Source organism: Acipenser ruthenus, chromosome 24, assembly GCF_902713425.1.
Source record: "Acipenser ruthenus chromosome 24, fAciRut3.2 maternal haplotype, whole genome shotgun sequence".
In the NCBI taxonomy this organism is placed as follows: Eukaryota; Metazoa; Chordata; class Actinopteri; order Acipenseriformes; family Acipenseridae; genus Acipenser; species Acipenser ruthenus.
The window spans coordinates 26,372,526-26,400,350 of record NC_081212.1 but is presented as its reverse complement, the minus strand read 5'-3'; the positions used below and the strand labels follow the sequence as shown (position 1 = coordinate 26,400,350).

General features: G+C 40.9%; 2 protein-coding genes across 13 annotated transcripts in view; one reads left to right on the top strand and one right to left on the bottom strand.

The window, feature by feature from the left end:
• The first annotated feature begins 165 nt into the window (after positions 1-165).
• On the top strand, positions 166-22,287 carry LOC131700605 (sodium/potassium/calcium exchanger 1-like). Of its 3 annotated transcripts, XM_058999019.1 has the most exons (11): positions 166-300; positions 887-2,042; positions 7,258-7,317; positions 8,735-8,843; positions 11,708-11,758; positions 13,016-13,096; positions 15,740-15,858; positions 16,426-16,650; positions 17,065-17,154; positions 18,476-18,642; positions 19,228-22,287. In XM_058999019.1, the coding sequence occupies exons 2-11, from the start codon at positions 1,068-1,070 to the stop codon at positions 19,475-19,477; spliced, it is 2,127 nt and encodes a 708-aa protein (XP_058855002.1). In that variant the 5' UTR covers positions 166-300; positions 887-1,067; the 3' UTR covers positions 19,478-22,287. The 3 variants fall into 3 exon arrangements, with proteins under 3 accessions (XP_058855002.1, XP_058855003.1, XP_058855004.1); XM_058999020.1 differs by lacking the exon at positions 11,708-11,758; XM_058999021.1 differs by lacking the exons at positions 11,708-11,758; positions 13,016-13,096.
• Positions 22,288-22,430: 143 nt separating this feature from the next.
• Positions 22,431-27,825, bottom strand: part of LOC117429328 (C-myc promoter-binding protein-like) — a 39,395-nt gene continuing 34,000 nt past the window's right edge. For 7 of the 10 annotated variants that reach the window (XM_058999015.1, XM_058999017.1, XM_058999012.1 and 4 more), the window contains 4 exons: positions 27,687-27,819; positions 26,754-26,916; positions 26,507-26,571; positions 22,431-26,240 (listed from right to left, as the gene is read on the bottom strand). In XM_058999015.1, the coding sequence (XP_058854998.1) occupies positions 26,104-26,240; positions 26,507-26,571; positions 26,754-26,916; positions 27,687-27,819 (498 nt within the window). In that variant the 3' untranslated portion in view covers positions 22,431-26,103. The remainder of the gene's footprint in view (positions 26,241-26,506; positions 26,572-26,753; positions 26,917-27,686; positions 27,820-27,825) is intronic. The other 3 variants (XM_034048693.3, XM_034048697.3, XM_034048695.3) reach the window with 1 other exon arrangement.

Sequence of the window (27,825 nt, the reverse complement as noted above, 5' to 3'; positions counted from 1 at the left end):
ATGCCCAACACATGTATTTAAAAAAAAAACACTAATAATGAATAAAATCCGATCTGAAGTTTGTGTCAGAGAAAATGAAAGAGATAGGAGATAATCTTCTTAAATATTCTTCACGTATTACACTGATCTAGGGGTGGAGATTCCCTTTGCAGCGTGTCCTACATCTGACCCTGCCTCTCTGCCTGTGTGTTAGCTGGGAGAGAGAGGCAGAATCAGTCCGCATCCTCGCCGCTACTCCAAAGCCCGCCAGGATAATCCGCTGCCTGGAAACCTGATTGTGACCGACCAGTATCTGTACAGGTAATCTGGTTTTTATAACGATAGACGTGGAGACTTCATTAAAGTTATCAAATATGACATGCTTACTGGTAATAGCACCGCAGAGAGACAAACAGAAGTATTGTTATATTTAATTGACGACATAACTTTAATAGACAAATACGAAATATGTAATATGTATCAGTTCATGTTTAGCACTCTATTATATTTTTTAGTTGTCTGTACGTGAAAAACTGCTATTATTATTATTATTATTATTATTATTATTATTATTATTATTATTATTATTATTATTATTATTATTATTATTATCAACAGGATGCAATTAATTCATATGCATAACCGTTTTTTTCTCAACATTAATTGAATTCCAAAGGCAAATAGAAGGGTGCGCAGGTAATATTTGTGTATCCATAGTAACAGGAGTCTTTTGTCGCGAACCTGAGCGGTAATTACTGTAGGTGTTTCGCTATTGCCTAAGTTATGCTTAACTCCAGTACAGTACTGCGATGTGCACGAACAGATTACTGGGCACGCAGTTCATAATATGATATTTTAATAAATGATAAAAGATATATTAACATATACAGTGTCTTATATTTAATAGATCGTGGCTTCTGCGAGACTGCCCAGTGAAAATGAGATGACATTTCAAGCCGCGCCTCGTACTTTTTGCAAGAGGGGTTTCACCTCGGAAACTGAAGCTAAAGACGACCGCTACTGACTGGATGGGGGGACGCTACAATAACTGGTGCTGAAGAACAAACACGCGTCTCATTTGAGCAAACATGTATTTGCACAGGAGAAAGAGGTTTCAGTGGAATCGAATTGTCTTTCTTTTAACAGGAGTGCTTGTTTGCTTCGCCTACCAGCTTTCGTTCAGCTGGCGATCAGCACCTTGGACAAGGCACGATGACGGTGACAATGTGGACAGCTTCCTCGACGTGGAAACCAGGGAGCTCTCAAACAAAAGCACAGCTGATGACACGACAGACCCCCCTGAAACAACAACAGATCACATCCCCCTGACCACAGACAGAACTACATTAAGGAACTGTATAGTTGTAGACCCCGAGCCAGCTAAAACCACCACGATACCTACTACAACAACCCCAGTACCCAACACAACAGCCTTAACCAATGCTACCAGCAACCCACTCGAGATCCCCCATTACACGAAAGGAGAATACCCGCAGGACATTTTCACGGTGGAGGAGCGTCGGAAAGGCTGGGTGGTCCTTCATATTTTCGGAATGATTTACATGTTTGTGTCCCTAGCCATTGTGTGCGACGAGTTCTTCGTCCCTGCTTTGGGGGTTATCACCGATAAGCTTGCAATCTCTGATGATGTTGCTGGTGCTACTTTCATGGCAGCAGGCGGCTCCGCTCCGGAGCTCTTCACCTCGCTCATCGGGGTCTTCATCTCGCACAGCAACGTTGGGATCGGCACCATCGTGGGCTCGGCGGTGTTCAACATTCTCTTTGTCATCGGCATGTGCGCCCTCTTCTCCCGCGAGATGCTGCATCTGACCTGGTGGCCTCTTTTCCGAGATGTTTCCTTTTATATCGTAGGCCTCATCATGCTCATCGTTTTCTTTCTGGACAACGTCATCGTGTGGTGGGAGAGTATGCTGCTGCTCTGCGCTTATGTGCTTTACGTGTTTTTCATGAAGTATAACGTGCAGGTGGAGCACTTTTTTAAAGCGCAACTCAACAAACACAAAAGCATTGTCAGAGTTATCGCGCTGGAGGAACCAGACAAGGTGAGTACATTGACAATTGTATGTAGATTTGTTGTATTCATTTTGCATGGTATATAAATACACTGGTGTCTGTATGCATTCTGGCCATGTAATCACTTAAATGCGATTCCCCCTTTAGTTGCAAACCACATGCATTACATGTTGATTTGAATTAAATAGTTTAATACTGGCAGTGGGTTTATAAACCTGCCTGAACACTCTTTATCAGACCAAGAAAACAGAATCCCATCCCACGTCACCAGAAAGAGCAACCTGCCTTATGACGTCATGAAATCTAAATCTAACATACAGACATAGTGCATGCATCAAAACCATCTTGAACAAAACTTTGAACCCTTTCATGCATTAAATATGGGAAAATACTTTAAAAAATAAGTTTTATAGACACATAATAAATATATTTTTTTCCATTGGTTTATATGGGGGGAAATGGCATCCTTATGAGGTCATCATGCGTGTGCGTCTTCCATATATCCCCATGTCGCCATACATGAAAGGGTTAACAGGGGATTTTTCATTTGATTTGAAGTAAGCTTAATCCCTTTTAGAACCACTCCATTACAGTATACTGAGGAATCCAATCAAAGAGACAGCAAAGACCTGCAGTGAGACTGGAGAAAGTGAGGCACTAAGAACACAGGCAGCAGCTAAAGGGCTTATGCCAACTCACTTGTATGTATGCATATAGTTAGCAGTGGAAGATTCCTGTTATATGTGACTTGTTTTAATAAAGCCAGTAAGCAAATCTCCCTGGATTTGCACATGTCTGTGTCTTTGTGGTCCTTTGGATCGATGCTACATCTGAGCAGCATCAGACTCACTCTAATAAACAAGCACATCTTCATAGTCTTCTATCAGCAACACCTGGTGTCTGAATATCACCCTCCTTTAACTCTATATTAATCCTGCTAGTGTTTTCATCCTCAGTTGATTTATTGACTCTTCATATCACTAAACACATTGACAGTGTAGTTGAAATAGGTCCTCAATAGAATTGGTTAGGTTGTCTGGGACACTGCAATATAATTTGTTCACTGCATGAGGTAGCTAAGCAAGATGTGCTTTGTGAAATAATTGGCTTTGGAGGGCCATCACAAATCATTCTACTTTAAAACACTACAGCCCTGACCGGGTGAAACTCCCTGACCAACACTGAGAAACACCCAATCATGTGCTGCTAATTATACTGGCCTTACCTACAATTCTCTAGGAGCAGAGCGTCTATTGCATATGTACAATACTCTGATCAAGGCCTCTCTGAATGCTGAATGGATGTAAGCTATACTATCCACATGGTGTTTTCTGATTGACATGTGTGAGCCACTTCAAAACCCTTTGGGAATTAGCAGCTCTTCAAACCCCTGCTGAAAGCCTTGCTGTGTGACAGGGCCCTCAACTCTTAATCACTGTTCCGAGGTGTGCCGTGCTGCAGTGCAATCTCCCTGATTGGGAAGCTCCTTGAGATGCACAAGCAGGCACTCTCTGCATACCATGTTGACTCATATAAGAGATGAGTTCACCACACGAACGGATCATAATGAGGCTGGAACTCCGAGCGGCGCTAGCAGAAGAATAAACTCTAAGGAAATGTATATTTATTTTATACAAAGCTATTTGGTGGAGTTCTAATTTTTAGTATTTTAAGTGTATTAGCTTTTTTTTCTGTCATTTGCAACCTGTCCTTCAGAAAGAAAACTGGCATCATTTTTGTATCAAGCACCTGAAGAGTAAATGTGTCTTTTTTTTCCTCCTGAATACAGCATTTTTACAGGAATATATACCTAGCAAGGGCCGTTATTGTAGCACTGAACTTCTCAGTATGATTAGATGTGAATATTTAGTACTTCAGCGATAGGATTTCTGTGTTTCTTAACTGCCATTAAGGGTCCATTGTCTTGTATTTGCCTCAAATGATATAACATCTATAATGAATTGCAGATATTTAATTTGCATCACAAATGAATCAGCTTATGTATGCAAAAGAGTGTGCTGGACATGGCAGGTACTGCATTTATACACTGCTTAACATGTGCTGGCAGGACCATGTTTAGCATATCAGTTCTTTATGTGTGTTCTTTTTTTAATCTACATTTTTGGGATTTAGTAGCATTTGCAGGATATTAAATATCACATTTTATTCTCTCTTATTATTATTATAAAACGCATTTAGAAAAGCTTTTAGCAGGCTATCGAACATATTAAACAGCAGATGGAGGTTCATTTCTGAGTTTGCTGCAGTACCACCACAGAGCCACTCCACTTTGTGGGTTTTGAAAATGTGTTTGATTGCAGAAGTCAAAGGAAATAGGAACCAGGATGAAATCACTGGTTACTATGAATAAATGTGCAAGCAGCAAGGGTTTCTGTTTGTGAGGAGGATGTCTGGGATATGACTGCATTGTAAGAGCTACTGTATATTCTAGAACTATAGAATATACAGTAGATCTTACAATGCAGTTTAGATGCCGTTTCAACCACATTCTTTGAAACTAATAATCATTCACATGGCAGTGTAGATAATTAAGCAGGATAGATGCAGGGTCTCCTATCCTGTTTACAGGGTATAATATAATAACACTAGGAGACACAGCGACTGGAAAGTGTTTTCAGCACCAAAACTGAACCAGTCTAATTTCATTCCAAACACAAGGTCACAGTTTCATAGCTTGCAGTTACAGTGGAGCAGATCATTATGTTTAGTTTTACATAAACATGTGAGATCCTTACTGAACCACGGCTCATCCCCACTTCAGCTCAAAATCCACCAGGTGTTTTCATTAGTGTGAACAGTAAAATGCAATCTTCAATCAACTTATCAAATGTAATTGAAAGACAAGCTGATATCATTGATTGTAGGAGACCCCCCACCATGTTAAATCAGGCTTATTCATGCTGGGTCACAGGGTTTAATTATGAATTAGTCAGAGATCCCAGCTGACAGGCAGCACCATCACTTACAGCCAATCACTGCTGTTCACTGACAAATGGTTGAGCTTCACAATGTACCACCGCAGCGTTTATTGCACCGCAGTTTGTTAAAAAATTGTGTGTGCTTGGTTGTTATATTTTTTTATAATTAGCATTTATTTGCAGTTGACTGAATAGGTTCATATTATTTTAAGATTTCCTATAACACAACTAAGTAATGTTTTATTTTATTTAGTGCAGCATAACTATCTATCTATCTATCTATCTATCTATCTATCTATCTATATATATATATATATATATTGATGTATACTGTGATGTTAGGATCTCCATTCCTGAGAGAGAGAGAGAGAGGTGGGGTTACAGAGTGGAAAGGTTGCATTGTCACATGATTTGTTGGAGCAACAGGACCACTTGGAATGATGGTAAAAAATTGTAGAAAGGGAAATGTAAAAAAAAAAAAAATTCAAATGACTTATTATTTAAGCTATAGTAACCTATTTAGAAACTAATGAAAAGCCCTGTCATCTGTAAAAATGCCTTTAGAGATATTTAAACTGCCTACTTGTTAACCATGAGTAAAAGCATAATGGCGTTCATTAGCAAGCCCGTTATTAGCTCTTATATAAACACAGTAAGTGTAAGGCTTAAGTAAAGCACGACCCATTCGTTTTACAGGTGGCAGACCTGCAGAGTTCAGTCTTGATCTATTGTGAGATTAAGTAAAAGATATCACCTCTCCTGCTGTATCCATGCCAACACTGCTTTAAAGCCTGTTCATGCGCTTTCAGAAAATGATGCCAATTAAATGCCATTGTTCCAGAGGACCCCGATGATTATAGACCACGAACAGCAGCATTCAATATAAAGAACTGTGTGTCTCCCTGTGCGCAGCTCAGAGGATTACAATGAAACACTCTTCATACTCCATACTCAGAGAGCTGGTAAATCTAATCAAATCAGCACCAATGCAGATATTCACAATGTAGGATTTAGAAGATGCATTTTACATTTTCTGCTGTATCATTAAAACATATTTATCAGTAAGCAGTTACTATGAATGCATTCATTATTGAGTTACGACCTGTCCAATGTAACAATTAATGAACATGCACATAGTGATTTTTAGATTGCAGATTGGTTGCTTTTATAAATGTTTACCACAGACAATTTGTACTTCTGCTGTTCCCATGTTATACCAGGCTTCACCATGGTTTTAACAATGGTTTAACCTGCTCACTATGCATTTACTGCGCTTTACTATTACACTTTGCTGTGTTTTTACCATGGTACACTGCAGTACCTTTTTACAAATAATTTCTTCATTAAAATGTCATAGAAATAGGAAAGCCTGCTGCCATAGAGTGCGACCTCACCAGAAGCACGGACGAGCCTTTTTAGTGCCTGGACATGGGACCTGAAAAGAAGACCCTGCCTTTCTATCATGAGCACACACAGCACTGTCTATTGAAGAGGCCTCTTCTGAACAGTAATCACACAAAGACTTCATCACTGTAGGAACAGCACACGGTGCTATCCTGACTCGACTCGATACAGCAGCGGCCCTGTATGTAATCCGCACTCATGTCCGGCGCGTTGCCTTGTTTTCCACCGGTGTGCACCCGTAGTACCCCCTCCACCCCTTGCAGCAGTCATTTTTAGAATGGCCTTATTATAGAGTAAAATATACAGGCGTCTGTCAAAGATAACAGCGATGTGCATGCTGAAGCAATAATAAACGTGCCATGGGATAGTCAGTAGATGGAAAAGAAATATCATGCAAATTCATATAAAAAGAAAACATTCCTTTTGAAATGAAAAGCTTGGATTTTTTTCTTTTGTGTCTTTATTTTCAATTGAATATCTGACAGATATAAAAATATATAATAGATATAACAAATATAACAAAAACCCTGACAGATATAACACTATACTGACAGAACCCTGACAGATATAACACTATACTGACAGAACCCTGACAGATATAACACTATACTGACAGAACCCTGACAGATATAACACTATACTGACAGAACCCTGACAGATATAACACTATACTGACAGAACCCTGACAGATATAACACTATACTGACAGAACCCTGACAGATATAACACTATACTGACAGAACCCTGACAGATATAACACTATACTGACAGAACCCTGACAGATATAACACTATACTGACAGAACCCTGACAGATATAACACTATACTGACAGAACCCTGACAGAATGCTCTGGCTCTTAATCCAAGGCAATACATTGCATCACTTTGGTTTTGTTCACAGACCAATGGATCTGCTGGAGGGGAAGAACCACTGCCTCCTAAGGACAAAAACAGACTGAAGGTAGGCTGGCTGGAGCATGGAAACCGGTGTCTGTAGTCATAGCACCACAGCTTCTGATCACTTCATAATTTGCACTTGTACTGAGTTCAAATTGTGGGGGTGTACAGTGAGAAAAGCAATCTGTCTCAAAAGCAAATTGCCGCTCTTGTCCTGCAGTAAAAATAGAGTGAAATCTCAATAACTGTCAGTGGGATTGATTTGAACGTTATCAAGATTTTGTGAGCCTGCTCACTGATTGAAAAAACGAAAATGCAAATGTCCAAATTGAAATGTATTTAACCAGGATAGAACACTTGAGCTATACATCTGTCAAGAGAAGGAGACAAGAAATAACATTATAAAATAGAAAAACAAAATACAAAATAAAAACCTAAAAAAAACCAAAAAACAATTCCAATTTACTGTACATGGTCCTGGTCAGTGTCAGTAGTCCCAGGATTTGCAACCCTGGTCAGATTTCAAATAAATATTTGATTTAAAAAGGTATCATGAAGAGACTGTTTTTATGTTTGAAGATGAAGGGATACATTCTCTTCTTCTTGTTGCTCTTCTTGTTGTTCTTGTTCTTTTTCTTGCTCTTCTTGTTCTTCTTGTTCTTGTTCTTCTTGCTCTTCTTCTTGATCTTCTTGTTCTTGTTCTTTTTCTTGTTCTTCTTGCTCTTCTTGTTGTTCTTCTTGCTCTTCTTGTTGTTTTTCTTCTTGCTCTTCTTGCTCTTCTTGTTCTTGTTCTTGCTCTTCTTGCTCTTCTTGTTGTTCTTCTTGCTCTTCTTGTTGTTCTTCTTGCTCTTCTTGTTGTTCTTGCTCTTCTTGTTGTTCTTCTTGTTCTTGCTCTTCTTGTTGTTCTTCTTGTTGATCTTCTTGCTCTTCTTGCTCTTCTTGTTCTTGTTCTTGCTCTTCTTGCTCTTCTTGTTGTTCTTGCTCTTGTTGTTCTTGCTCTTCTTGTTGTTCTTGCTCTTCTTGTTGTTCTTCTTGTTCTTGCTCTTCTTGTTGTTCTTCTTGTTGATCTTCTTGCTCTTCTTGTTCTTGTTCTTGCTCTTCTTGCTCTTCTTGTTGTTCTTGCTCTTCTTGTTGTTCTTCTTGTTGATCTTCTTGCTCTTCTTGTTCTTCTTGTTCTTCTTCTTGCTCTTCTTGTTCTTCTTGCTCTTCTTGTTGTTCTTGCTCTTCTTGTTGTTCTTCTTGCTCTTGTTGTTCCTGCTCTTCTTGTTGTTCTTCTTGTTCTTCTTGTTGTTCTTCTTGCTCTTCTTGTTGTTCTTCTTGCTCTTCTTGTTGTTCTTCTTGCTCTTCTTCTTGCTCTTGTTCTTCTTGCTCTTCTTCTTGCTCTTGTTCTTCTTGTTGTTCTTCTTGCTCTTCTTCTTGCTCTTCTTGTTCTTCTTGCTCTTCTTCTTGCTCTTCTTTTTCTTGTTCTTCCTGTTCTTCAGCTCAAGCCATCGCTCCAGCGGGGTGGCAGCTCTGCCTCCCTCCACAACAGCACCATGCGCAACACCATCTTCCAGCTCATGATTCACACGCTGGACCCTCTGGCAGAAGGTAAGGGGAATACCTAGAAAACACAAGCTTTTCCTGGTTAGACAGTTAAACTGATCACAGTTTAGGTTTGCTTGCCAATAAGCAAACCTGGAAATGCCACCAGTATGTGGAACACAGTGACTGGTTCCCTACCCAACTGGTCTATAAAAACCCTGTTTACAGAAAGAAAAAAATGGTTTACATGAGGTGCACCAGTATAGTGCCATTATCCCACACCAGCATCCAACACTGTCATTGAAAGACGGGGGGCAGGGGGGGGGGGGGGGGGGGGGGGGGGTTGTAAAATGGAAATTCTGCTATTACGTTGAAAGAGTTTTCATACCTCATCTACTTTTGTGTACTACAGTTAGTTATGAGTGATTACAGACCATCACGCTGATCGTTTTTGATCTCAAGGTAGAGAGACATTTCGGTGTATTTGGGTTTGATTTTTCTTACAGCCGTGATGCTTTTAACATTTACTCTTTAAATCCGAGAAAATGTTCTGCAAAGATTTAGCTGCCCTACTGCCCTACTGCTCTGCCCACATTAATAACACTTTGGTGTGCCTCCCTGATTACTGGATTAATCCTACACCAAGCAGCCAAGGAAACTGGTGCCCAGTTACAGTTTACTAGGCCAGGCCTGTGAATGTAACTTTAAGAGCCTGCATCCATAGTAATGGATATTAATGTCATGTAACAGTCCCCTTGCCCTTCTCCTTGTAAAAGGGATTACCTGCTGCGTGTTTCTAAATGAGTTAAGCAGAGATTGATACTAAGTAGATAAATGCCTGTGTGTGTGTATCAGTCAATACAGTGATCAAACAGGACCTCTGAGCTGTCAGCTGACAGACAAACCTTTGTGTGTGTGTGTGTGTGTGTGTGTGTGTGTGTTAAAGACAATTAGCAAGTAGTTATGATGCATAAAAACTTTAACATAGTTTCTGATGGGGGGGGGCTGTTTAAGTCGAAGGAAGTGAGCTTTCCACATATATAATGAGCACAACCACTCAGGGTGGCACTTCTAGATAATTCAGATAGTTTTCACATACTTTGAAAGATGAAAAATGACATGAGATTTGTGTACATTGTTGGAGAAGGCAGTTTTCCAATCCTCGATCAGCAAAGGGCTCTGTTGCAAGGATCTAAATGGCAGTGTCATGTAGATAAGCTGCTGTTAACATCAGCCAAACAGACCCATCGATCTCAGTTAAAATATACCTAATGAAACGCGCTTAAAAAAAATACACTTTAATGAGCTTATAACATAGTGTTGTGTAGAAATCCCCCTAAAATGTGGTTCTAATATTTCTGTATTCCTTCAAAAAAACCTTACAGCCATTCTGCATAACAGTAATGTTGTGATACCATTAAGTGAGGGTCAGTAGATATTTGCATTTCAGAAGTAAATGAAGTAGTGTGTGTGTGTTTAGTTGTTTCATTGAAAAGCAGTTTAACATATCATCTAACCTGCATATCGGTATTCCTTTAAGCAGTTAGCTTGTGTTTTTAGTACACATGCTTTGCACATTACATCGGCACTGGCTCCCTTCCTCGTGGGAATGACCTTCAGCTGTGTCTTGATTTAATTACCTCTCTACCCACCCCCAGTGTGTCAGGTGCCGTGTATGGAAGTTCTTCTCTTATCAGATTTAGATCAAATCTGGATAAGAGCCTGCCTTCCTGAGCCCAATCTGTTTAGCTCGATAGTGATCTGGCAGCTCCCAGCATTGCTCTATGCCTGGGCGGCACTGTTTGCAGAAGTTTGTGGACATCGTACAAGTGGCAAAGTCTAATGCAGTCCTGTCTTCTTGTCTTTAGTCTCTTCTTGGGTCAGAATATTTTCTTTTTGCTTTCAATAAAATAATGTCGTGTTACTCTTTAAAGAGCAGGCATTCGTGGAAAACCTGTTTATGTTATTGACAGTCTCCAGGTCTTGGCTGAGAGGGACACAATAAGAAATAACCATAAACCTTTGATTACTGTGTACAATTCGGTCAGGCTGAGAAGGACTCATTACCACCCTTAAAGACTACATTCACTTTCACATCACTATAATGAAGGATTAGCAATGTCTACCACTAAGACCCCAGTGCAGACTTTGTAGCTGAATAAATGTAGCGAGAGCTGAAAAATATACAAGCATTGTTCAATCATATTTGAATATCTCATGATGCCTATTGCACTTTGTGAGGAACACTTTACACTTTATTCAATACTGCACCATGGAATTACTCTATTATTTAAAAACTGTCACTTGTAAATTCAATACATCTGCTCCCGTGATCCTCATAGTACGAGCTGAGAGCCACATGAGGCCCCTGGGGAGTGGATACACACAGAAGGTGTGGCCCCCGGCTATCTCAGGGTAAGCTTTACACTAAGTGTCATGTGTAGGTTACTGGCAGCCACCCTGACCAGCCTATGCATTTGAAGAGTCACGATTCAGTGACTTTTGTAAGCACCACTGACCTACACCATGTACCTTGGAGTTATCCAGCAAATAAATAGTATTAGGTAAGTACCTGTGTTAAATACTGTGCCAGGTGTGTAGCTATAATGCTACTGACACAGCAATGTAAACCTAAGAATTAGAAGTTGCTACTGGTGATCAGATATAGTAACTACTGTGTAAGTTGTGTGTAATTACAGTGTAATTAAGTGTTCCTTGCTCCTCATTGCTCTGTGACAGCATCACTCACTGGAAGAGTAATTACCTGTGCCGGCAACTAGACAAGACTGGCAGAATATTTCAGGTTCTATCTAATTCAGCCATAAGAAAGCCCCCTTTTAAACTCACTTGGCCTCAGAATAAAGAGAGTGAAGTTGTGCATGTAGTTTTCATGTTTTGCTCAATTTGTGCTGTATATGGTTATGCTTTAGAAACCGTCTTTAATGGAGATTTTCAACCTTCCGCTTCCAAGCTCGGGAAAGGTAAGAGCCAAGGCCCTGGTTTCTTCTTCCATCCGTTTCTTGTACTTTGTGTTCGTTGGTTCGGTATTTGGTTTTTTTCGTCTGCGTTTTTTGTTTTTTCCAGCATGCCTTCACATACATATGCAGTAGTATACAGCAGTGTGCACATTTATTAGAACACCTCAAGATTTGTCATTATTGAGGTTTGCAAACACAAACAAATATGAATTTACTACAGAAACCCATCTTACATGAAACTGATTAAAAGCTAAAAACACAGCTATATGTCTGAACGTGTCTTTAATGCTAATATTTAGTATGGCCACCTCTGGCATCAATAACAGCCTGGCATCTTTTTGGCACAGTGTCGGTGCCCTCTCTCTCACAAGCTCTGGTGGGATTTGATTCCCTTGTTCTTGAAGTTGTATCCACACACTTTCTTTTGTACAGTTGGTACTTTTGTCAAGCATGGAGTCCAACAATAAAGTACAGAAGCAATGGGGTGTCTAATATATTTGCACACAACTGTATATACATATATATACAGTATATATATATTTTTCTTATTGAAATTTCAGCAGTATTTAATGGGGATATAAAGCCCACCAGTCTGAATGGGGCTCAGTGTTTAACCCATAGGCTCTTCCTTGTTTCAGTCTTTCAAATGTAGTTCCCTCTAATCTGGCGCATGGAATTGTAGTTCATTATCACTCTGTGAGGTTAAGTACAAGACCCTATATTTTATTATAACCTAAGAGCCTCTATTTCATTAGAGTTCGTATTGCAATATATTACTTAGTGTGTCTCCCCTCACATAGACTGTCCTAAGTTCTGCACCTGGGATAACCAGGAATTTTTGTAGACTTTCTGAAAGTGTTCATGTTTACAGAGTAATCTAGGAATCCATCCTTTTATATTTTTTATATAAGGTAGGGAGAAGGAAATTGATTGGTCAGATTTGTTGGTGGTCTGTTAGTTTTATTTAAACAGTTAAGATGATCCCACACAATGGCAATGTTACTGTACAGTTTGCAGTATAATCGAATGCTCCTCATTTTAGTTCCGCCACACACTTTGTTATCCTGTAATACTGTTTCAGCTCTCCTTGACCCCTTGTTCCATATAGCTCGGGGGGCTCCCTTGGCCCCTCTCGCTGTAACCAATGCTCTGAGACTAAGGGCCCTTGTGCTCCATGTGACACACACTCCACTGCATGATGGGGGAGCCATGCAAAGAACGGTGGCTTTTCCTGAGACGTTTACTTTCTCTTATCTACAGAGAAGTTTAAGGACAAGGCTGAGATCTTGAATGACATGGCAAGAGGGAAGGTAGAGAGCAAAGGACATGGCAAAGCAGCAGGTGAGCTAGCCAACAACCAAAGGCTATTTCCATTTCTCATTGTTTAAACACAGACGAACACTGGAGCCACAGTATATACAAATCTAAATGCACATGTCAAGCTGAGATTGTCGATATGTGCCGTTCAGCTGTGACACGTCATATTCTCTTCATATGATCACCTGTGCTTTGCCTTACCTCTTTCTATGGTATCCGTAGGTTTGATTTGGGTTAGGGTTTGTTGCCCTGTATCTATGCCTCTTGAATAGCTATGACTGCTGTGGGTGTTGTATGCAGGTGAAACATGCAGTTACTGTGAGTCTTTAAGGAGTGATAGCCAAGGCCTTAATAGCCACTGTCTTGCCTTTTACCACTGCAAGAAGGTATTTTAATTTTGAGCTGCCCTAGCAAGTGAAAGCACACCTGGAATTCGGAATTGAAAAACAAAGGAAATGTTATTGAGGATGTTTAAAAGTGACTGTTTGCTTAGAGCTTCCATGCAATAAACTGCCTCATTTAACAGACCCGGCACCAGGCCGTGTTTCCGTTGCAGTAGAGAAGATAAGAAACACTTGTGTGTAGAAATGAATGATGTGAACCTCCCCATAGCCACGGCCTCTCTGTATAGCGACTTTCAAGACACATTAGCTGCCATCAATTTTATCGATGAAGGAGAAAGTGTAAAGCTGCTGTATTTACAGGGGTTAGTTTGTGCCAGATCCCAGGTCCAGTGCCTTTTACAAAACCTTTTTCTTTTGTTGCAAAAGAAATATCTGTATATAAATAACATGTACTGTAAAAAAGAACGATTTCGTGTTCCATGAATTGTATGACAAATATGTAGCCTACTGTGTTATAATCCAAACGGCAAAACGCCAACAAACTAGCGATCTTAACAACAGCAGTGTCGTCGCTCCTGTTCACCAGATTAGTCACTCTGCCGCTGGTATTGTAATAACCTGAAGATTATTTTAAAACATGGCTGGGCAAAGGTGGGCGTGCAGCTACCGACACCAACAATAAGGCACGAAAATCACAAGCAGATGAAAACCTGAAGCATATAAGGAATCTACTGTAGATCTAGGTCAGGACATCAGGTCTAGAAACAAAAAGACTATCCCTCTTCCTTCATTATAAGATCCGGTACCATTCTGTTTACAAATCAACCCCTGTGTATTTACATTATGCAGTAACGAAATAAGCTAAAATGAGAACTTAAACTGCTCTAGGATTTAGTTCTTCTGATACTTAGTTACGTAACTGTAATTAATCATCTTAATCGTTTTATGATTTGGGTAAACAGCACCCCAAACCCCATCCTCCTTCCTCCCTCACTGTATTAGAAAGACTGCAACAGCAGTGCTTCCCACAACAACAATACATCTGTGACGAGCAGGTCTGTTCTGGGATACAACTTCACTTGAACATATGCCTATTTCTTAATGTATAAGTCTGTCCGTCTGTCAATCTACTTGCTTAGTATCTGTCTTGTAGGATCCATGGAAGTCTTACACTGAAGCACTACACTAATACTAAATAAGAGAGTCCCAGTGTAAAACACACACAGCGAGTCCCAGTGTAAAACACACACAGAGTCCCAGTGTAAAACACACACAGAGTCCCAGTGTAAAACACACACAGCGAGTCCCAGTGTAAAACACACAGAGTCCCAGTGTAAAACACACACAGCGAGTCTCAGTGTAAAACACACACAGAGTCCCAGTGTAAAACACACACAGAGTCCCAGTGTAAAACACACACAGCGAGTCCCAGTGTAAAACACACACAGAGTCCCAGTGTAAAACACACACAGAGTCCCAGTGTAAAACACACACAGCGAGTCCCAGTGTAAAACACACACAGCGAGTCTCAGTGTAAAACACACACAGAGTCCCAGTGTAAAACACACACAGAGTCCCAGTGTAAAACACACACAGAGTCCCAGTGTAAAACACACACAGCGAGTCTCAGTGTAAAACACACACAGCGAGTCCCAGTGTAAAACACACACAGCGAGTCCCAGTGTAAAACACACACAGCGAGTCCCAGTGTAAAACACACACAGCGAGTCCCAGTGTAAAACACACACAGCGAGTCCCAGTGTAAAACACACACAGCGAGTCCCAGTGTAAAACACACACAGCGAGTCCCAGTGTAAAACACACACAGCGAGTCCCAGTGTAAAACACACACATTGTGAGTCCCAGTGTAAAATACACACATTGAGTCTTACAAAGTTGTGGATGCAGGTGCAATGATGCATTCCCATCTGAAGAGTTGCGCAGTGCTCCTGAAAGCGGCAGCTTTGTCTGTTTTGTCGAAGCTCTGTATTACTTTTCTTTATACAGGACCAGCGTTGCTCCTTGTCTTGTCTAATGGCTATTTGTCTTATGAATTACAAGCGAGGGGGGTTGCACTTGCTTCAGTCTGCACCCCATCCAGACACCAGTACAGTAGAATCACTTGTGTTTGCTTGCTGTCTTTGTTCTGATTGTCTGTTTGATTTTTGTTTCAGTCCCATCCCAGTTATTTTCATTGATCTGCCAAAGATTGAAATTTGGTAAGACGTGAGAGCTCACAGCTAGCACTGACCCTGAAGAGTTTGCATGCAGTGCACTGCTTGTCCTAACAGCTTCACCGCTGTGCTCTCTTTGTCTCGCCCAGGAGAAGATAAAGAGGACGCCCCCAACAATGTGAATGTGCAGGTCATCCCTCCCACAGAGCCGTCCACATCCCAGCCAGTCAAAGAGGAAGAGAAAAAGGACCTGCCTGAAGGGAATGAGGTGCGGCTGCGATAGTACACCTGCCAGGCTTTTAAAATGAGATGGTTGACAAAAACAAATGAACCCTGCGTCAATTAACCTTGAGTGTTAACATCAGAGTGGCACGATGCTGAACGAATGAGCTGAGGACTCAGACTCACATGTTAAAGTATAATTTCTACTGAGAGCTATCTGATTGTGGTAATTGCAGCCTTGTGTCTTTTACCTTGAAGCTGAAAGCTCATTTGAAGGCGTCACAGCTGAAAGACCATCGCTAAGTGGTTTGGAATAATGAAACACTTCTTGTAGAAAGGCACTCTTTTGTGTTCCTGTTCCCTGCTCAAGGCTGACTAAAAGACAAGTAATGAAACATGTCAAGGTTCTTGTGGAAGACTGTATGAAAGCCGCATTGTCGAAAGTTGTCTGCAGCTGTTTCATTCAGTCAGTTTCTGAAAGATTTATTCAGCGCTATTTATTTCAGCCCGTCTCTTGACTCACTGCCCCCCTGTATGTGTCAGTGTGTTCCAGTCATGTCCTAACACGCCTCTTCTCTCTCTCTGTTGTGTGTGTGTGTGTGTGCGTGTCCAGACTCAGGAAGCGGGGGGCTCGGGTGGCTCAGACGACTCAGAAGACAGCGATGAAGATAGCGATGATGAGGACAGTGATGAAGAGGAGGAGGAGGAGGACAAGGAAGAGAATGACAAGCCCCTGTCCCTGGAGTGGCCAGACACCCGGCGCAAGCAGGCCACCTACCTCTTCCTGCTGCCCATTGTCTTCCCGCTGTGGCTGACCGTGCCTGACGTCCGCAGTGCGGTGAGGGGCAGCAAGACAGTCCCTCCCTCCGAGGTGTCAAGAGCAGCAGACAATAATCAGCCAAGGATCAGAGTATTTCAAAAGCTGATAATACAATAAATGCCCCGTTTCCCACTATTAAAAATAATAATAATAATGTTAGTCACATTCTGAGATAACGTGAAGATCCCTATTGAGATCGCAGATCTAGAACCCTTTGATCGTAATAGAGTTCACTGCACGGAACGGATTCAAATGATTTGTCTTTTATAACAATCCGTTTTGATTATGTTTCTGGTACTAAAGCGTAGACATATAACAGGAGCTAGTTGTAATCCTCACAGCTGCTCAGGACATGGTGCAATGTGTGCATGTGATCTCACAGCTCTGCAGTGATGCTGGACTCATGTGTGGATTTGTTCTCTTCTTGGACAGGCCTCGAAGAAGTTCTTTGCAATGACGTTTCTGGGATCCATCATCTGGATTGCCGTGTTCTCCTACCTCATGGTGTGGTGGGCCCACCAGGTACTCATTGAGTGTATAACCGAGCACACCTGCTCACAACAACACCTGGATTTGAGTGTGTAGTAATACAAGTAGCTGTAAAGTAATGACAGTTTCTCTGAGCGGTGTGTACCTGTGTGTTTGCTGCAGATCCTCGGAGCGGTGTGTACCTGTGTGTTTGCTGCAGATCCTCGGAGCGGTGTGTACCTGTGTGTTGTTTTGCTGCAGATCCTCAGAGCGGTGTGTACCTGTGTGTTTGCTGTAGATCCTCGGAGCGGTGTGTACCTGTGTGTTTGCTGCAGATCCTCAGAGCGGTGTGTACCTGTGTGTTTGCTGTAGATCCTCGGAGCGGTGTGTACCTGTGTGTTTGCTGTAGATCCTCGGAGCGGTGTGTACCTGTGTGTTTGCTGCAGATCCTCGGAGCGGTGTGTACCTGTGTGTTTGCTGCAGATCCTCGGAGCGGTGTGTACCTGTGTGTTTGCTGCAGATCCTCGGAGCGGTGTGTACCTGTGTGTTTGCTGCAGATCCTCGGAGCGGTGTGTACCTGTGTGTTTGCTGCAGATCCTCGGAGCGGTGTGTACCTGTGTGTTTGCTGCAGATCCTCGGAGCGGTGTGTACCTGTGTGTTTGCTGCAGATCCTCGGAGCGGTGTGTACCTGTGTGTTTGCTGCAGATCCTCGGAGCGGTGTGTACCTGTGTGTTTGCTGCAGATCCTCGGAGCGGTGTGTACCTGTGTGTTTGCTGCAGATCCTCGGAGCGGTGTGTACCTGTGTGTTTGCTGCAGATCCTCGGAGCGGTGTGTACCTGTGTGTTTGCTGCAGATCCTCGGAGCGGTGTGTACCTGTGTGTTTGCTGCAGATCCTCGGAGCGGTGTGTACCTGTGTGTTTGCTGCAGATCCTCGGAGCGGTGTGTACCTGTGTGTTTGCTGCAGATCCTCGGAGCGGTGTGTACCTGTGTTGTTTTGCTGTAGATCCTCGGAGCGGTGTGTACCTGTGTGTTTGCTGCAGATCCTCGGAGCGGTGTGTACCTGTGTGTTTGCTGCAGATCCTCGGAGCGGTGTGTACCTGTGTGTTTGCTGCAGATCCTCGGAGCGGTGTGTACCTGTGTGTTTGCTGCAGATCCTCGGAGCGGTGTGTACCTGTGTTGTTTTGCTGTAGATCCTCGGAGCGGTGTGTACCTGTGTGTTTGCTGCAGATCCTCGGAGCGGTGTGTACCTGTGTGTTTGCTGCAGATCCTCGGAGCGGTGTGTACCTGTGTGTTTGCTGCAGATCCTTGGAGCGGTGTGTACCTGTGTGTTTGCTGCAGATCCTCGGAGCGGTGACCTGTGTGTTATTTTGCTCAGGTTGGAGAGACGGTTGGGATCTCAGAGGAGATCATGGGGCTGACGATCCTTGCAGCGGGAACGTCCATCCCCGACCTGATCACCAGTGTCATCGTGGCGCGGAAGGGTCTCGGAGACATGGCCGTGTCCAGCTCTGTGGGCAGCAACATCTTCGACATCACTGTCGGGTGAGTGACCGTGACCAGCGACAAACCAACAGCTGGCAACCTGTCACTGGGTCCAGAATTACAATTCTGTTTAGTTCAGCTGCAGACCTAAAGGACATGCAGCTACTAGGGATGTGGTAAAGACCATTGTCAGACATTCATTGTCAGATTACGGCCTCGGTATGTCAGTACGGCAGTAAAAATGTCAGCGCTCCGGATAAAAGGAAAAGATTCTTCCAATCAGCTTTTATTTATACTCAAGTATCGGATGACCAGATCCAGCCTGTCAGTACATTTTAAACCCTGTTTCGTGCACCTCATTGCAAAAATAAGAAAGTAAGCATCATTTGTACCACAAAGGGTTAAAACGGCATCTATGCTGCATTGTAAGATTTACTGTATAGTGCATAGCTCTCGCTCCCAAGGAACAATAACTGTCCTACTTTATAACAATCATCTCCCAGACATCCTCCTCACAAACAGAAACCCTATGCCCCCTGTACCTTAAAGGGTTAACAGAATAAAGACCAGTAGTGCCGTGACGGGCTTGTCGGATCTCTCCAGTTGTGAGGCTCAGCCGAACCCCCTTCCCCTCTCTGTCCACAGTCTGCCTGGGCCCTGGCTGATGTACTCCTTAATCAATGGCTTCACCCCGGTAGCGGTGAGCAGTAATGGGTTGTTCTGCGCCATCGTGCTGCTCTTCCTCATGCTCCTCTTCGTGATCTTCTCCATCGCCGTCTGCAAGTGGAAGATGAACAAGATCCTGGGCTGCATCATGTTCGCACTCTACTTCTTCTTCCTGGTGGTAAGCGTCATGCTGGAGGATCGCATCATCATGTGCCCCGTCTCAATCTAGACAAGCCCCTCTCATCTAGACACGCCTCTCTCATCTAGACACACCTCTCCTCCGACAGGACAGTAGTGCAGAGACCAAAAGCCAAGTCTGCAAAAGGAGCCCCGCTACACGTGGGTCGTGTTTCTGGGTGGTTGGTAAAAACTCTACAGCTACAGCCAAACGTTTTGCATCACCTAGAACAGAATTAAAAGAAAAAAAAAACCTATATGAGCATTATTACATAATCTGTTATTTAACATCATGTAATAAGAGAAACTACAAAATTATATTGCAAAAGTCTACCGGAAGCCATAGCAGCAGATTTTGTCAGTTTTTCGTTTTAGGTATGTGGAAAACTACAAAGCCGAATGTAATTCAATATGTTAACGCAACATTGTTCAGCAGGTTTCATTTTGATTTTATGAAGCAAAATGTATTAATTCTATAGGGGGATGCAAAACTTTTGGCCATAGCTGTACAGTGTAATTACACATGGAGTTGTGCAATTAGAAGTAATTGTGGTTTGCGGAGCGTGGCTCACTGTAATTCAAAATGTAGTTCTGAAGTTGCGGTTTAATTACAGTTATATTATGCAGTTGTTATTAGGGTTTCCTTGGCTGGGAGTTGGAGTTCATTCTGGTTAGGATTTTAGCAGTTTGGAATATATTTTTGGTATATCATTTTTAATTTATTTTTTACATAGGATCACACAGAATCTATTCTGAAAGTTTCCAGTTCTATAGTTAGTCCTGTATGAAATTACAGAACCCTAATAGAAAGCTTTGTCTCATTTTGTTCTTGGGTAAAGCTCCATTCATTCATGCGTTGAATGGTGAATGTAAATGTTGCATTTGTTTACAGGGTTGTATACTGTATAAATAAAGTTTAGTCACTGTTCATTTAAATGTGTATTATCAAAATGTCCGAAATATTTTGTTTCCATTGCAGCAAAACTTCAAGTTAAATATTCTGATTACTATTTTTTAAGTATTTCAACAGAATCACGACGACTGTGGTTTCAAACAAATATGCAGCTAAAACGTATCCTGCTCAATGTCTGTCCCAGAATAGCCCTGTAATTTACAGACCTGCATGTCTCAGAATGTGCTTCATGTCTCTGCTGACATCATCCTTTCAAATGGAAACAGCCTTCCCCCGATGCACTTTAGGAAAGAGGAAGGGATATTGGCAGGCAGTCCAGTTTGGACCCCCACACCGCATCCATTCACAAAGCTTTACTCTTATTGCTACACATTCACTGATGGGAGAGCCAATGCCAACCTGAATGTCTTCTAATATTGTGGCAAAAAAAGGTTGGGCGAGGTAACAATCTAGACAATCCTAATAGCAAGATGTGTACAGCTGTGCCACCCATTCGTTCAGCCTTCCACAGTAATCAGTGGAACCAGGGCAGACCAGGAGAACACGCCCCACACCAGGGTGATGCAAACCCAGTCAGGCAGACAGCTCCTTATAAAGTGGCCAGGCAGTCTATATGTATATATAAACAAATCAAAACAAGACATTCATGTGGTACTCGTCATTCGCACCATTACTATTCCTCAGTGCGGAATGCAACAAGACAATCAACGCTACTGTAAACTTGTGTAAACACTGTATTCTGCGCTGTGTGTACTGCAATATAACTATTTTTATAATCTACAGAAGTGGTTCATATGTATTTTAGTAAACAATGTTTAAAAGTACCCATGTGATGAAACAGGGCTGAAATAAAATAATGACAACAGCAGAGAAGCAAATGCAAGTCTGGGTTTCTGACAAAGTAATGATAAAAAAGAAAGGTCATTTTGGTTTGAAGTGTTGGCACTCCTTCAACCCAAACCACAGAACTCTATTTAAAACACCAAGCACAACTTGGTTTTAATTGCCTGCTTGCAAGAATGGCTGTAACTTATCAAACTTGGTTGGGCTTTGGTTGTGAACTGAAAATACGATCACAGGGAGGTGCATGCGTAGTAACTGGGGCAGCAGTGTGGAGTAGTGGTTAGGGCTCTGGACTCTTGACCGGAGGGTCGTGGGTTCAATCCCAGGTGGGGGACACTGCTGCTGTACCCTTGAGCAAGGTACTTTACCTAGATTGCGCCAGTAAAAACCCAACTGTATAATTGGGTAATTGTATGTAAAAATAATGTGATATCTTGTAACAATTGTATGTCGCCCTGGATAAGGGCGTCTGCTAAGAAATAAATTAAAAAAAAAACTCAGAGCACTAGCCCTGTAAAAGTCTGCTGCATTATAATCTCAATTTAGGAAATAAAACAGACAAACAAGGTAATGCAGGTTTTAATTGCTTAATAAACCAGGGGAAGAGAACGCAATGGTATTTGATGGATTCAGCTTGACAGTTGTGCTGACTTTTTGGTTTTGTGATTTTGATATTCAGTTTGTACTTTTCTTGTAACATGAAATGTTGTGATCAGAATTGCAGCTTTGCCTAAGACCCTGTGAAAAAAAACCCAGCTTAGGTCAACATGGCACCTTTCCTGTTAAAACAATTAAAAATAAACAAGTGTGTGTCTGCGTGGATCATCTACAGATAACACTGCTACTTCATCAAGGACTTTAAGTGTCATTGTCCTCATTTGAGGACTGGCGACTGACATTTTTAAGCATTTTTAACTGGCATCGATGTGTTACACATTACATAAATACAGCTTGTGTTCTGATTTTTTCAAAGAAATGAATTTGTTCCTTCATTTTCTTTAATGAATCATGTGCACTGCTTGTTACTACAATTTTATAACAGAACTGGAAGGAATAAAAACAACAACAAATGAAAACATCATGTTCCTCAAAAAAAAAATATATATTCCAAATAAGATTAGTAAACGTTGTATTTATTTTAAATTGATCTGTTGGGTCGTGCATTTTAGAATATAATGGTGGAATTGAACAACATGAATCTACAGTATATCTGAAACATCTGCAGAAAGAAAACAGATCAAATCAAATGTAGTCTATGGTATGAGTGATTTTATTTACAGAATTACAAAGTTGACCATGCAAATACAGTCAAAATACATTTCATGACATTGTCTTGAAGGGCCTTTGCTTTCTGTACAGTTCTGTAAACGGCAAAGCACTATGAAGAATTAAAAAGGTACAATTTTGTATTTATTTCAGACAAGAAGCTCATGAAATTTACAATGACACATAAGCAGTTACATTGAAAAATTCAGAAGTGAGATATGTTTCTTTTTACAATACATATTTGAGAACCACAAGACTTCAGTAATTGGGGTCTTATGTTTTAATATACATATTGAATACATACTCCACTTTGGGTAATTGGTCAAATGGAATTGGCTATAGTTATGAAATCACGTGCGGGTGCAGCAGAAGAGTGGAACACATCTGAATCACAGCACTTATTCTGAGGCTCAGTGTTTCAAAGCAAGTGCAAGAAGAATTGGGATTCACATCAGATCTGCATTCTGCTGTACTTCAGTGATGTGCCAGCTCTCATCTGACCTGCCTCTTAAGAGGAGCTCATCCTGCTGGCTTAGATATGGAGCTAAGAATATTAAACCTGAACGCTCTCCCAGCATGCTTATCGTCCTCTTTCTTAAGATCATCTCCGAGGTCAATGTGCAATTTGTATAAAGCAATTAGAAAACAAAAAACAAAGAAGCTAGCACTTTGAAGAAATGTGGGTTTGGCTATCCTGTGTTAGAGACTCCCTCCACACCCGACTGTACCTTTTCAAGGTCATTTCTGCACCTTTACAACAGCCAATACCCCCCCATCAAATCAATCTTGTAAACACCAATATACATACATTTTATGTTGGGCAGTACATTCATATTTTTAAAGGGTCTTTATTAATGCCAACCTAAACTCTGAAAGATCCTCAGGGCAACATCTTCTGTAATTTTATGCTTCAAATTGATTAATAATAAAGGGTACATGTAAACACACCCACACACCTTAAATAAGCCACTAATAAATACATAGCAAGGTGGGATTCAGTACTACAACCAGTACTGTCAATACATACCGATTCAAAAAACAGAATGGATCTCTCTTTTATTTTTTACTGTTTGTATTTAATGTACTATGCCCTGTATTTCACTGTATTTAATGTATTATGCATTGTTCCTCACTATCTTGTAAAGCGCTTTGTGATGGTGGTCCACTATGAAAGGCGCTATATAAAATAAATATTGATTGATTGACCTAACAGCATTTACAAAGCATAATTAAAAGACCCTCTAAAAATCAACTTAAAGGATTAAAAGTATTGCTGTATTTATTAGGACACATACCATCGTTAGCCCACATTATTCAATATTTGTACCTTTTACATACTCTTTAATATTAGCCAGTTTAAAAAGTGGTAAGCAACAAAAACATTGATATACCGTTTTTTTTGTTTTGTTTTGTTTTGTTTTGTTTTCTAAAACCTGAACTGAAAACCGAGAATAATATTAAAGTCACCAGGCCGTTTTGGCATTTGGAGAAGCTATTAAAACAAATCATTATGTATCATGACAAACCAATGCTTATACAATGTTTCGGAACAATCAATGTAATTGACAGGTCTATTAAAATGTACGATCGATTAGTAAGCAGCAGACATCTCTAGAGCAGGGGAATTGTTGTGCAGAACTCTGAAGTCTGAGGAAGGACTTACAAAAATGTCGACTCTCCTCAGTTTGCCCAAGCCAATGAGCTACAACAGCAGCCTTCCCCCTACAGGGCCCATTTACACTGAAAAGTGCACTACTCTGTCAAATTCTCAGGTTAAAATGAAAGCCTTTTATGGATTTCGACCTATGGAAAGGGAACAGGGTAAGTGGATCACACGTCAGCATCAAGACGGAGTTATGGCAATGCATCTCAATTGAGTTCTGCGGAGGTTAAAGCCCCCCTCCCCAGCAGGGAATACATCGCCAAGGCAAGGGCACTGCTGTAGTATTATGCACTTTCGATGTTCCTGTGCTTGATTACTGGCAGTGAGAAAAGCATCACCTGATTAACTGTAGCACTTCTATACCCTGGGAGCCCCAGCAGTAACCACGCGACATACTGGAACGCATTTCGTATTGCACTGCATACATGTGTACCCATTTCAAGCATACTGTTAGACTACAGTGTACATGAATGCCTCAAATATAGTACAAGGACTTTAAGGTTTAAAAACATTTCAAGGTTTACCTTGAATATTTTTATAACTCACTAGATAAATCCCTGCTAAAAAGTCTGTACAATTTTAATAAAACAATTAGAAACATTTATTGTGCTGCCGCGGATCAGCGGGTCCAAGCAGAATGAAAAAGTGACTATTCTGTGCTGGAACAGGAGCTGCTTCTAGTAGATTTGTATTTAATTAACTGCAGCACAAACGAGCTATTCAAGGTGGTTATCACACGTATTTGTTGTCTGTAACATGCATACATCTACAGTGATGGCCAAAGGATTTGCATCACCCTCTAGAATGAATAATTTTGCTTTATAAAGTCAAATGAAACCTGCTGAATAATGTTACGTTAACATATCGGATTACATACTGCTTTGCAGTTTTCCCATATACTTAACGAAAAACTGAAAAAAGCGAGGATTTCGAAATGTCTGTAGACATTCCGGTAGACTTTTGCGATATCATTTTGTAGTTTCTTTGTACATGATGTTAAATAAAAGATCTAAATGATGTTCAGACGGTTATTTTTTTTTTTAAATTAATGTCTCAATCCTAAAATTCTAGGAGATGCAAAACTTTTGGCGGTAGCTGTACATGTACAAAAAACATCTCATAGTGGCCAATTCAAGATCCGTCAAAATCTATCAAAGATAGCCTTCTGCTAATCAGTGGTCAGAAAGGAGGTCACCAGAACCTGCATTTACATTTTGTTAAATAGCTTCTTGTAGTAAACGTTTACAAATATTCAAATCTGAACAAGTGACTTCCAAGATTTAGTCACTATGACCTACCAAGGAACGACCGGTACCAAGTTTCAACACAATTCGAGAAGCTTTAATAAAAATGGAAGTATGATATAAGTACATATGTACCTGCGTACCCAAGGACCCGCTACTAAATCCACACCCCCTATATTATAAATGTATAGGAGTCACCTTGATCAGCGATAACACACAAACTACAAGCAAAACATTTTGAAATAAATAATGTCGGTTATATAAATAGTTGAGTAATAAGGTACAATATTGCCAATATTATGATATCGCTATATAGTACAAATGCTCATTTATAAAAGGCTCTAATGTAGTATATACATTTGCATTGTATTCAACACACTTTGTACATTTCTGTGATGTTGTTTAAAAGGACATTCAATTCCAGTACCGTACATTTTGAAGAATAGCAAACAGCACATGTAACAGGCTGAAACAGCATTTGAATGCTGTGCGTTTCACACTGTGCTGCCAGTGTCAGAAACGTGAAATGTGCAAGTGGTAAGCTTCACTTCTGCGTTACCTGCTCTTGACCTAACGCTGTATTAATTTACAGTATTTTAAGAGTTGATTCTAGCTATTCTTGCATTGTTGTTTTTCTTTTTTGAATTGCACACATGAAGACAGCTTTAAACATCTGCCTGATGAGATGACACTGATGCTGGGCTGCGTTTCTGCCTGTACAGCGCAGCCTCGTGTGGTGGGGATGGTTTTTACAGATACGGTTCTCCGAAGGTCTTGCGGCACTCCATGACTCCAGTGCTGGGAGGACGATCACAGTTATGTGTAAACTTCACCTGGATGGGAGTCAGACGATCATAGGCCATCTTGTACTCTCTATCAAATGCATCTGTTTAATTAAAAACACAATACGTTCAGCAAAAAAATGAACACACCGACATCTGGAGTCTGGAACACAATGCAAGCCAATATGGCGAAACTGGTACGTTTTTGGTCTTCTTTATTTTAGAAGGTTAAAATAGTAAAGCAATGCAGGTGAAGTTTGAGGTACTGTACCATTCTGATTTTGTCAGTGATAAAATGGGGCACCCCTTCTGGTGCAGTCTGCCTTTATTATAGCTAGCTAGTAATTAACTGAATTGAACAGCATCTTACCAATATCAATGTTGTCTTTTCCAAGGGCAACCAGAGAAAGGAACAGGATTTCTCTGTATAAGCTTCTAAAAAATGGAAGAAAGATGACAAGCAACAGCTGCAATTACAATGTTTTTGAATAGCACACACATAACAATAAAACAAATCAATGAAGAAGCGAAGGTAGGTCGAACAGTAAACACAGACAGCTTTATTTGTTTGAACATGCTGGCAGTAACAGGTTTGTTTTGTTAAACCCGATTCTTACCTCTGTCTTTTCATGCCCAGTTGTTTACCTAGAATCTCTAAGATTTGACTCATGGGCCGATAGACGTCGTTCATCTGAATGCTCTTCACCACGCTCTGCAAGAACTCTTCATTGAAAGGCTCCTCTCCCTTTTGAACAGAGTCTACCATGGGGTATTTCACACCTGCGCAGGACAAGGGTACACATTATTACCTCTACCATATTTAACACATGAAGCATCACATTCATTTTTCTTTGAAAAACTCTCAACACAAGCTGTATGTATGTCATTTGATACATTCTAAAACAATATTTCTTCATAGAAAAAATGTAAATCCTTTGTTTTGGCTACAAACTGCTGCGTCCTATTTTGAGGAAATTTTACACCGGCTATGAAGCTCAACACATAGAACATGGAGCTTTATCATCGTTGTGGGGAGGAAAACACCAAGAAATGTATCGTTTTTAGGCTTCAGTTTCTTATTTTATATTGAAGCATCATAAAAGCATCTGAAGGGCTATATTTGCAGAATTAACAGTGACTTATTTTTTCCGGTTAACAAAATTAAAGTTATCCTAACAATATAGTTAAGACAAAATGTTAATAACAGGTAGATGCCAATTGATGACAATGGCACTTAATTGGTGAAACAGCTAAATCAAAAAGAACAAAGTGAAACAATCTGCAAACAAGAATGTGAAGAGCGGAAAAGAAGGAAAACAATGTGGCCAAGGGACAACTCAAGAAACACACGTCAGCAGCTGTGAAACACACAAAAAGGGCACAAATAAGTTACATCTACAGCAAATACAAAAAAGACCTGTAAAACAGAGAACAGAGTTCTGTTAGTATCCCGCTGGTCTAAAAGTTATTAATGGTGCCGAATAAAAATTCAGCTCAACACAAAAACAGTACGATAAGCAAGTATGCATGAAACCTTTCACAAAACAGACCAGAGCAGCACTTACTGTGCGTGTTCCACAGGATGTAGAACGGCTGTCCTGGATCCTGGTGTAGTTTAAGATTGTCCCACAGAATCTGGATTAAAACATGTTTGCTATCTTCTGACAACCAGTTTCGAGGAACCTGGTT